Raw genomic sequence first — 12,026 nt, 5'->3', positions numbered from 1 at the left:
GTTGGGGCTGCCATCAGCCTTCTATTACCATTCCATAGACTTGATTGAGGTATTGCTCCTGCTATATGGGTGCATCTCACTAAAGTTTACAGGTAGTGCACAGGCAGCCCGGCAAAAGATTTTTAATGGCTGAGCTGCAGACAATACACAAGGCTGCCGCCATTGGAAAAGGTAAGTAAACACTTGTGGGGGGGGGGGGGGGGGGGTGCAGACACAACTGTATGTATAAAAGGGAGCTGGGGATTTTTTTTTGTACATATATTTTAAAATGTATTGCATCATCACTATTATTGTAATTTAAGAAATTCAATTTCTTTGCTAACAGATGGACCTTATGGTCTGAGAGTGATTTCCGATAAGGGACTTAAAGTTGGAGAGGTCTTCACTATTGACATCGGAGAATCTGTTCGATTTGATTGCTCGGCTGACTCCAACCCACCGAACACCTGCGCCTGGATGCAGAGGAGCAACAACTCCACCGAAATCATCAACTATGGACCCTACTTCAAATTTCTTTCCGACAAAGTCAGACAAAAGACTGTGGATTACCTATGCCGAGCCTACAACAACATCACCGGCAGGGGGGAAGAGATGCAGTTCACCGTCATCATTACACCCATAGGTAGGAAAAGTCCCAGGTCCTTCCATCCATGAGAAGGAGACAAAGCTGTTCTCTTGATCGGGAGGGCTTGGCTTTAAACCATTTATATTGTTCCAAGCAGGCAGATGACTTCTGACCTTCATAGAGAATGTGATTGAATGGTAGGGTTTGTTCAGCTAAAAGTGATATTAAATAATAATACAGTGGAACCTTGGATTACGAGCATAATCCGTTCCAGGAGAATGTTAGTAATCCAAGGTACTCGCATATCAAAGCGAGATTCCCCATTGAAGTCAATGAAAACAAAAATAATTTGTTCCGCATTGACTTCAATGGCATGCAATACTGCATTCGGCCAGAGGTGGGGGGCGCCAGAGAGCCTCGTAAATGGCCGGAAAGGCCCAAGGACAGTTCGGCTGACCTCGGCAAACCTTGGAAACGCTCGGGAATTGAGTATTTCCGTGTCTTTCTGAGAATTACCGAATGGCGCAGATCGGCTGTGATCGGTGCCATTCGGCTGTGATCGGTGTCATTTCTTCCCATTTCGCATGGTTTTGGTAAATCTGAAGGTGAATATCTGCAGAAAATCTAATAGTGTGTATGGGACTATAGGAAAAAAAAATTCTTTAAAATAACAAACATGTTATACTTACCTCCTCTGTGCAGTTAGTTTTTTGTTCGTCTTCTGGGGTCCCTCGGCGGCTGTCTCTGGTCCTCCCCGCAAGAACTCACCACAGTCATGCGAGAGAACTTGCAAGGTGATGAGTCCTTGATACAGCAAGCGTATCACTCGGCCCCGCCCCTTAGCGCGCCGCGTCACTGGATGTGATTGACAGCAGTGCCAGCCGATGGCTGCACTGCTCTCAATCCATCCGCTCTAGCCAATCAGCGGCCAGGCTGAGCGGCGAAGAGGATCTTGGGACCGAGCGCAGGACTTTCGAGGGGTCAGGTAAGTAAAACGGGGGCTCAGGGGGGGGGGGGGCGGCATCATCAGATGTTTTTTTTCTTTACAACTCCTTTAAGACTGGGATGCCATTAAAGTTCATGTGCGTGTAAAGGCAGGTGTCCCAATACTTCTGGTTATATAGTGTAGTTCTCCCCCTAATGCCGAAGATCGGGCATTTTTTACCCCCACTGGGCCCAGTCCGGCCCCCCTAAAGTCTGAAGCACAGTAAACTGGCCCTTTCTTTAGAAGGTTTGGAGATCCCTGATTTAGAAAGGACCAGTGTTCAAGGTCTATTGTTTGTATCTGAACTGCATCTCCACCAGTACAAGTTTATGGGAATGAAAAAGCAGATTGAAGGAGATCGATTGCAGGTTAGAAGGAAGTCAAATACATCTGTCAATGAATTCTTAATGATCTCAAAAGCATCTCAAACTGATTGTCAAATGTACAATGTATTTGCCCATCAAAACCCGTCAACACAAGCCCTGAGGAATAATTGAAGAAGAGATTGATGGTTATCATACTGGATACAATTAGGGATGTATTATATACAGGAAATCTTACAAAAATGAACTTCATCTTTAACCGCTTCAAGACTTTTGTGTGCAGGAGATACATTCTTAGAAAAAAAATCATTAAAAAAAGTGTCTAAGCCATGGTGGACTGTAGCTGTAGCTTCTCATGCGACTTACTGCGATGTGACACAGAAAGTCAAATGACAAGTCACAGCGACAAAAAAAAAATTGCACTACTTTTCTGCATCTTCATTGAGAATAAAGTGGTTGTAAACCCCACTTTATTAGCTAGATTCAGTAAGAGTTAGGTCGGCGTATCAGTAGATACGCCGACCTAACTCGGAATCTGCGCCGACCTAAGTTTAAGTGTATTCTCAAACAGAGATACACTTAAACCTATCTAAGATACGACGGCTTGCGCTGTCCTATCTTAGGGTGCAATATTTAGGCTGGCCGCTAGGTGGCGCTTCCATTGCGGTCGGCATAGAATATGTAAATCACTAGATACGCCTATTCACGAACGTACGCCCGGACGACGCAGTACAGATACGCCGTTTACGTAACGCATTATCAGGCCTAAAGATATTCCATCAAATGGTTGGAATAGTAATGTTAAAGTATGGCCGCCGTTCCCGCTTCGAAATTTCGAAAAATTTTCGTAGTTTGCGTAAGTCGTCCGTGAATAGGGACTTACGTCATTTACGTCCACGTCGAAACCAATAGGCCCGTGCGGCGTACGTTGCCGCAATGCACACTGGGATATGTAGGCGGACGGCGCATGCGCCGTTCCAAAAAAACGTCAATCACGTCAGGTCAAGCTCCATTAACATAAAACACGCCCCCTCAGCTAAATTTGAATTAGGCGCCATTACGCCCGCCCGATTTACACTACGCCGCCGTAACTTAGCAGGAAAGTACTTTGTGAATCATGTACTTGCCTCGCTAACTTACGGCGGCGTAGTGTAAACACGATACGCTATGCTGCCGCAAAGTTAGGACGCCCTACCTGAATCTAGCTATATGACTTTTACCTACAGGTAAGCCTATAACAAGGCTTACCTGTGGGTATAAAGAATATCTCCTAAACCTGTACGGTTTCGGAGATATTCCCCTCGCAATGCGCTGCTGATTGCAGCGGTGCATGCGCAGGGGGGATTCTCGGCTAAAGGGCCGGCCGCCGCCGGCCCTTGCCGGAATGAAATCTCCCACGTGCATGCGCGGTAGTGACGACATCGCCGCTCCAGCCAATCACAGTGCTGGAGCGCCGATACCCGGAAGACACGCCGGAGAAAGATAACATCTCGCTCGGCATGGACCAGGAAAGTTCCCTACACCTCATTTTAAGGTAAGTATTTCATAATGAGCTAGTATGCGGTGCATAATAGCTCATTATGGCTTTTACTTTTCAGGTGTAAAAACAAAATAAAAAAACAAATGCAGGTTTACAACCGCTTTAAGTGATATAGATTGCAAAGTTAACATCACAAGGAAGTCATTTCTTTGTCTTATCTTTGAGAGCTTGGCTGCGACTTCAGACGGTTCAATATTATGTGTGACACTTTGGGGTTGATTTACTTAAAGTGGAGTTCCACCCTGAAAAAAAATGTTCCTCTAAAAAAAAAAAAAAATATTTTTATTTTTATTTTTTATTACTTACCCTAAATAGCTGTTGCTATGCGGAAATCCCAAATCTGCCTCTTCATCCTCCGCGGTGGATTCTCTTGCTCCTCCTACACTCGGTTTCTTCTTCGCATCATGAGAACGATCATAGCGGCGGTTCCACCGCTTGATCATTCTTACAGGCGAGGGGACATCCCCCCCTCCCGCTGCCACCCGGTGCTTCTCCGGGCTCTCCCGTGCCATCGGAGGCCCGGAGAACGAATTGGCCGCCACCGAATAAAGACCTTAGAGATTTCCGGTCACTGGTTATCTCTATGACCTTCGGAGGCCCGGGAACGATGTTATGACATCACGCCCAGGTACCCGGCCAAAGCCGCAATCGCGGCTGAAAGCATGAGATCGTGAATTTTTTTTCATGATCTCATGCTTTCCAGCCTGGAGGAGAGATGTGGGATCTTATAGACCCCGCCTCTCTCCATAAAGAGGATTTGTCATGCACTATTCCTATTACAAGGGATGTTTACATTCCTTGTAGTGTAGGGTGACCAGACATCCCCGGTTTCCGGGGACAGTCCCCGGATTGAGGACACTGTCCCCGGACCAAGTCTGTCCCCGGTATTGTCTCTGGATTGGATTTGAACAGGGACTGGGGCAATTTAAAAAATGCAGTCAGTGCAGAATTAAAAAAAAAAAAATAATAATTCTGAATTACTAGCTTGGGGGGGGGGGGGGGGGTTGCATTTTTTCCCATTATCTGTGCCCCTTTCTGATGATTATGTGCTGGTCGGAGCAGAGGGAATATTTCTTCAGTTTCGGGTGTATGCCCATTCGGCTCCGCTCACATGTTCTTCTGTCTTGGCACAAGTCCCGGTGTCTTGTCGAGCTGGTTCCTCCATCGATATGGTTCCTGCCTCAACTGCGCAGGCGCAGTAGGAGGCCACGGAAATCTCCAAGGATCAACAGCTGATTGTCAGCTTAGACGCGCTCGCTCCCGATGCCTGCTTATACACGGCGCTCTATAGTACACGCCGCTCTACACAGCAAGGGGCGGATGTGATATTGAGCAGTGCTTTTTTGATTGGTTATTCGCGGAGTGGATAACCAATCAAAAAAACACTGCTCAATATCACATCCGCCCCTTGCTGGCCCTTGTTGTGTAGAGCGGCGTGTACTATAGTGTATAATCAGCCATCAGGAGCGAGCGTGTCTACAGCTGACGAACAGCTGTTCCCGCTCTGAGTTTTTCCGTCGGCTCGGAACCATATCAATGGTAGGAACCAGCTTGTTAGAACACCGACCAGCCGCCTGCCTGCTTATCTCCTTGCCTTCTCTGGTGGAGTGATCTTCCTCCGCACCCCACCAAGAAGTAGTCGGGGCCCGGAGAGTAAGATTTGACAGGCTGCGAGGCGGGCAGCCGCGACGGCAGAGAGTCGCTGATTGCCACCATTACTAGTAAAAAATAAATATGTCCCCGGATTTAATTTTACAAATCTGGTCACCTTTTTTAAAACGTCCCTGTCCCCAGTAGCTCATGCTCAGAAGCGAACGCACACGTAAGTCCTGCCCACATATGTAAACGGCGTTCAAACCACACATGTGAGGTATCGCCGCATGCGTTGGAGCGAGAGCAATAATTCTAACACTAGACCTCCTCTGTAACTCTAAACTGGTAACCTGTAAAAACAATTAAAGCGTCGCCTATGGAGATTTTTAAGTACCGAAGTTTGGCGCCATTCCATGAGTGTGCGCAACTTTAAAAGCGTGACAAGTTAGGTATCTATTAACTCGGCGTAACATCATCTTTCACGTTATACAAAAAAATTGGGCTAACTTTACTGTTTTGTTATTTTTTAATTCATGAAACCGTTTAAAAAAAAAAAAAATGTTTTTTTGAAAAATAATTGCGCAAATACCGTGCAAGATAAAAAAGTTGCAATGACCGCCACTTTATTCCCTAGGGTGTCTGCTAAAAAATATATATATAATGTTTGAGGGTTCTGAGTAATTTTCTAGCAAAGAGAAGTAGTTCTAGAATAGGCGCGGTATGGAAGTGGTTAATAGTCGCAAGTAGAAACTGAATAGGTTACAAAACTCAAGAAAATTCTCGTACAAAGTGATGTCATGTGTTGTAGTTAGGGGTGCAACGGATCGTTATTGATCCGTGATCCGAAACGGGTCAACGTCTGCGAATTGGCACACCACGTGATCCGCGGATTGAGCCCATAGGAAAGACATCGGCTTCGGCCTAGCTCCGGAGTGGCGGCCATCTTTGTACACCCGGCGGCGGCCTAGAAGAGCTTCCCAGAGCGGCGCTGACTGGGGAGACGAGGACATTACAGTGGGGGAGATGAGGCTGACATTGTAGTGGGTGAGATGACACGGACATTGCAGTGGGGGAAATGTCGCGGACATTGCAGTGGGGGAAATGTCGCGGACATTGCAGTGGGGGAAATGTCGCGGACATTGCAGTGGGGGAAATGTCGCGGACATTGCAGTGGGGGAAATGTCGCGGACATTGCAGTGGGGGAAATGTCGCGGACATTGCAGTGGGGGAGATGCCACGGACATTGCAGTGGGGGAGATGCCCGCGGACATTGCAGTGGGGGAGATGCCGCGGACATTGCAGTGGGGGAGATGCCACGGACATTGCAGTGAGGGAGATGCCACGGACATTGCAGTGGGGGAGATGCCGCGGACATTGCAGTGGGGGAGATGCCACGGACATTGCAGTGAGGGAGATGCCACGGACATTGCAGTGGGGGAGATGCCACGGACATTGCAGTGGGGGAGATGCCACGGACATTACAGTGGGGGAGAATAAGCAGACATTGCAGTGGGGGAGATGCCACGGACAGTACAGTGGGGGAGAAGACACGGACATTGCAGTGAGGGAGATGCCACGGACATTGCAGTGGAGGAGATGACGCGGACATTGCAGTGGGGGAGATGCCACGGACATTGCAGTGGGGGAGATGCCACGGACATTGCAGTGGGGGAGATGAGGCAGACATTGCAGTGGGGGAGATGCCACGGACATTGCAGTGGGGGAGATGCCATGGACATTGCAGTGGGGGAGATGCCACGGACATTGCAGTGGGGGAGATGCCATGGACATTGCAGTGGGGGAGATGCCATGGACATTGCAGTGGGGGAGATGCCACGGACATTGCAGTGGGGGAGATGCCACAGACATTACAGTGGGGGAGATGCCACGGACATTGCAGTGGGGGAGATGACGCGGACATTGCAGTGGGGTAGAAGCCGCGGACATTACAGTGGGGGAGAAGCCGCGGACATTACAGTGGGGGAGATGACGCGGACATTGCAGTGGGGGAGATGCCACGGACATTACAGTGGGGGAGATGCCACGGACATTGCAGTGGGGGAGATGCCACGGACATTGCAGTGGGGAAGATGCCACGGACATTGCAGTGATGGGAGATACCACGGACATTACAGTGGGGGAGATGCCACGGACATTGCAGTGGGGGAGATGACGCTTACAGTGGACATTTCAGTGGGGACTATATATGGTGGTGATCCGAACAATTATCCCATCCGTGGCTCTGATCCAAGGAACGATCCGAACCGTGAGTTTTTTGATCGGTTGCACCCCTACTTATAGTGTATTTGTATTGTATTTTCGGACGACAACTGTACTGACTAAACAAAAATCGTACGATCTGGCATCGTAGGAGGAAGATTTTTTCGTGCATGTCCGATCGAATAATATCAGATGAATTGTCGTGATCGGCTCTCGAAAGCTCTGTACTAACGATCAGATTATCGTACGATCGCATCGAAAGTGATATTTTTTGTCCGATTTTCGGATCGTGTGTATGGGCCATAACGCATATCTCCTACGCCGAGCTTTATGTCCCCAATCCTGGATCCCTAGTCAGCTGTCCCAATGGCAATCATGGCTTGCTCTGTATAACTGGAGCAGCTGCAGCCACTCCAATGTAAAGTAACACTTGCAGATAGTGGCCCAGATTCAGGTAGAATGGAGCAATATTTGCGTGGGCAAAGAGCAAAGATTTTTCTCTGCGCCCACGCAAATATTTCCATTTGCCCAGCGATTCACGGAGCAGTAGCTCCGTAAATTGCGCGGGCGCTATGCTAATTAGCCCTGCGTAAGGGCGCCTAATGTAAATGATCCCGCCGGGGGCGGGAATCATTTAAATTAGGCGCGCTCCCGCGCCGAGCTAACAGCGCATGCTCTGTCGGGAAACTTTCCCGACGTGCATTGCAGCAAATGACGTCGCAAGGACGTCATTTGCTTCTAAGTGAACGTGAATGGCGTCCAGCGCCATTCACGGTTCACTTACGTAAACGACGTGAAATTTAAATTTCACGGGCGGGAGGCGCAGATATACTTTAGCATTGGCTGCGCCTGCTATTAGCAGGAGCAGCCTTATGCTAAAGGCGCCGTACGGAAACTCCGTACCTTGCGTACGCAGGGCCCGCGCAACTTTTGTGAATCGGTGGTAGTATGCAATTTGCATACTACACGCCGATCACAAAGGCCGCGCCCCCTAGCGGCCAACGCAAGAATGCAGCCTGGGATGTGAAGGCATAAGGAGGCTTATGTCTGTCACATCCTAGGCTGCAGTCGGTGTAACGAGGTTCCTGAATCAGGAGCACTCGTTACACCGGAGCAAGTAAGCACTTGCGCCGCGCAACTATGGTTGCGCGGGCGCAAGTGCTTCTTGAATCTGGGCCAGTGTCTGCAAATAACATTGAGAAATACAATGTAACAATGAATTGCTGCTACTTTGTATTTACTCAGTTCCATTTCTGTATAGCTCAAAAGGCCTTTGATCTGCATTTGACATCAACAGCTTTACAAGAAAAAGAAAAAAAAGTAACTCCTTATTAACCCTTAATTACCTCAAATCAGTCCTATTAATCTCCTCTTCCCCTTTTCTCTAGACATGTGCACGGCCAAAAAAAACTTTTTTTCTGTTTATGTGATTTTCGTTTTTTTTTTTTTTTGGAAATTCTGGAAGTTAAAAAAAAATATTTCATTTTTGTTTCATTCGTTTTTTTTTTTTTTTTTTTTTCGTTTTATTAGTTTTTTTGCTTTTTTTCGTAAATTCGAAAATTCGGAATTCGGAAATTCGAAAATTCGGAATTTCCGAAAAAGCAAAAAACGAATGAAATGAAAATGAAAGAAAATTATTTTCGGAAACTCGGAAATCCTAAAAATTCGGAAATGAAAAAATTCGGAAGTACGAATTTTTTTAAATTCTAAATAAAAAAAATCGAAAATTCCAAATTTCCAAAAAAAATCCACAATTTCGAAAATTTGAAAATTCTTATTTTTTTTTATTTTCGAATTTTCTATTTTTTTTTATTTTCGAATTTTCAAAGTTTTTATTTTTCGAATTCTCCTTAGCTATTATTTTTCTACTAGTTTCTTTTATAATTTTCTATTTTTTTACCATTAATGTAAACTTTTCTTTTTCGTTAGTTTTGTTTGTTCGTTGCTACATTAAAAATACACAATAACAAAAGCACCTCTATTTTATTTGTAAATCGTTTTGCTGTGCCTAAAATATTAGTGTCATTATAAACAGGACAGATTATAGAATTTAATGTGCTCTTTTTATGTAGAACCTTTTTTTTTTAACAATAGATTTTGAAACTGGACAAAATATGGGAAAAAAATGGTGTTTTTGTTGTTTTATAGATTGTTTTTGTCTGTAGATTGCATAGAAAATGTAATTATTTTTACAAGAAAATATTGACAAAAGAGAGCCTAGTTTTCCCCCCTAAAAAACAAAGGCCCAGATTCTCAAAGGGCTTACGATGGCGCAACGCAATGTACGCCGTCGTAAGTCCTAATCTGGGCCGTCGTATCTATGCGACTGATTCTTAGAATCAGTTACGCATAGATAACCATTAGATCCGACAGGCGTAAGGCTCTTACGCCATCGGATCTTAAATGCAATTTTTTTTTTGCCCGCTAGGTGTCGCCTCCGTCGTTTTCCCCGTCGAGTATGCAAATTAGCTAGTTACGCGAATTCCCGAACGTACGCGCGGCCGACGCAGTAAAGTTACGACGTTTACGTTAGGCTTGTCCTGGCGTAAAGTTGCCCCTGCTATATGAGGCGCAACCAATGTTAAGTATGGCCGTCGTTCCCGCGTCGAAATTTTAAAAGTTACGTCGTTTGCGTAAGTCGTCCGTGAATGGGGCTGGACGCCATTTACGTTCACGTCGAAAACAATGACGTCCTTGCGACGTCATTTGGAGCAATGCACCCTGGGATTTTTTACGGACGGCGCATGCTCAGTTCGTTCGGCGCGGGGACGCGCTTCATTTAAATGAAACACGCCCCCTACCCGCCGAATTTGAATTACGCCGCGTGATTTACGCTACGCCGCCGCAACTTTACACACAAGTGCTTTGTGAATAAAGAGATACGCCCGATCTACGAGAATCTGGGCCAAAGCGTGCATAACTTTGTTATTTTAACCACTTGCCTACCGGCACTTTCACCCCCTTTCTGCCCAGGCCAATTTTCAGCTTTCAGCGCTCTCACACAAATAGAGCTTTCTTTGGCTGTATTTAATCACCACTGGGTATATTATTTCTTGCTAAATAAATGAAAAAAGACCAAAAATTTGGAAAAAAATAAGTTTTTCATAGTTTGTTATAAAATTTAGCAAAGGTAATTTTTTTCTTTCACTGATGTGCGCTGAAGAGGCTGCACTGATAAGCTGCACTGATAAGCTGCACTGATAAGCTGCACTGATGGGCACTAATGAGGCGGCATTGGTGGGCACTTATGAAGCTGCACTGATAGGCAGCACTGGTGGGCACTGATAGGCGGCACTGATGAAGCTGCACTGATAGGCAGCACTGATGGGCACTGATAGGCGGCACTGATAGGTGACATGGATGAGGAGGCACTGATAGGCACTGATTGGCAGCACTGGTAGGAACTGATTGGAAGCACTGGTGGGCACAGATTTGCAGCACTGGTAGGACTGCACTGATAATCAGTGCCCTATGATTTCATAAAGAAAGTTGTCTGTCTTCCTCTGATTAACTCAGCAGCCTGTGTAATCAGGGCTGGTGCAAGGTTTCTTGACACCCTAGGCGAAACCTCATTTTGCCACCCCCTTGGCTCCACCCCCTTTTCCCTGCCCATGTAAACCCCACCTTTTTATTGAAACGCCCATCAATGCAGCAACACCAGCACCCATAAAATGCAAACTACCAGTGCCCATCAAATTCAGGCTACCAGTGCCCATCAATGAATGCTTGCTTGCTACAATTCATTCGGGAGTCAGGACACAGTCCTCCGTTGCCGCTGACACTTTGTGCGAATGGAGCAGCGGCTGTCTGCTGATGCTGAGACTTAGTTGCTTGCTGCAGAGAGAAGAGAGTAGGAACACCAGTGGTCGGGCGCCCTAGGCAGCAAGGCGCCCTAGGCGGCTGCCTAGTTTGCCTAGTGGTAGCACTGTCCCTGTGTGTAATATGTTCTCTCCTACTCTTTGGGTCTCTTTCATAGCAGTTGCTACTTTCTCAGCACCAGGTAGCTGGTACACTTGTTTGGAGTTTGCCACCTGCTGCATGCACACACACACACACACACAGGGGCAGATCCTCAAAGAAATTACGCCGGCGTATCTTCAAATTTTGCGCGTCGTATCTTTGTTTTGGTATCCACCAAACAAGATACAACGGCATCTGTGTTAGATCCGACAGGCGTACGCCTTAGTACGCCGTCGGATCTAAGATGCAATTTTCCGGCGGCCGATGGGTGGCGCTCACGTCGTAATCCGCGTCGAGTATGCAAATTAGCTTTTTCTGACAAAATTTTACGTCGTTTGCGTAAGTCGTCCGTGAATGGGGCTGGACGCCATTTGCGTTCACGTCGAAAACAATGACGTCCTTGCGACGTCATTTGGAGCAATGCACCCTGGGAGTTTTGACGGATGGGGCATGCGCAGTTCGTTCGGCGCGGGGACGCGCTTCATTTAAATGAAACACGCCCCCTACTCGCCGCATTTGAATTCCGCGCCCTTACGCCGCGAGAAATACACTACGCCGCCGTAACTTACGGCGCAAATTCTTTCTGGATTCAAACCAAAGCCAGGTAAGTTATGACGGCGTAGCGTATCTCAGATACTCTGCGCCGGTGCAGATCTTTGAGGATCTGCCCCACACTGTATAGATATATATCATATAAAAGTGGTAAACCTCATGCAATATATGAAAAGTAAAACATGTTCCCTTTAAACACACTTTAAAAACGGAAAAATAAAATAAAAAAAATAAACAACAAAAACACTGTGGTCATAAAAGCTGCTATTTTCCCTAAAACACTCCATC

The 12,026-nt window shown here is 46.6% G+C and overlaps 1 protein-coding gene across 2 annotated transcripts in view; it reads left to right on the top strand.

Moving 5' to 3' along the window:
- Positions 1–12,026, top strand: part of HEPACAM2 (HEPACAM family member 2) — a 169,872-nt gene that overhangs the window by 112,877 nt on the left and 44,969 nt on the right. For both annotated transcript variants that reach the window (XM_040352338.1, XM_040352339.1), the window contains exon 4: positions 326–622. In XM_040352338.1, coding sequence (XP_040208272.1) covers positions 326–622 — 297 coding nt within the window. The remainder of the gene's footprint in view (positions 1–325; positions 623–12,026) is intronic.

The sequence above is a fragment of the Rana temporaria genome, chromosome 5, assembly GCF_905171775.1.
Source record: "Rana temporaria chromosome 5, aRanTem1.1, whole genome shotgun sequence".
NCBI classification, from domain to species: Eukaryota; Metazoa; Chordata; class Amphibia; order Anura; family Ranidae; genus Rana; species Rana temporaria.
The sequence above is the reverse complement of the archived record's forward strand: the minus strand, read 5'-3'. Positions and strand labels throughout refer to the sequence as shown.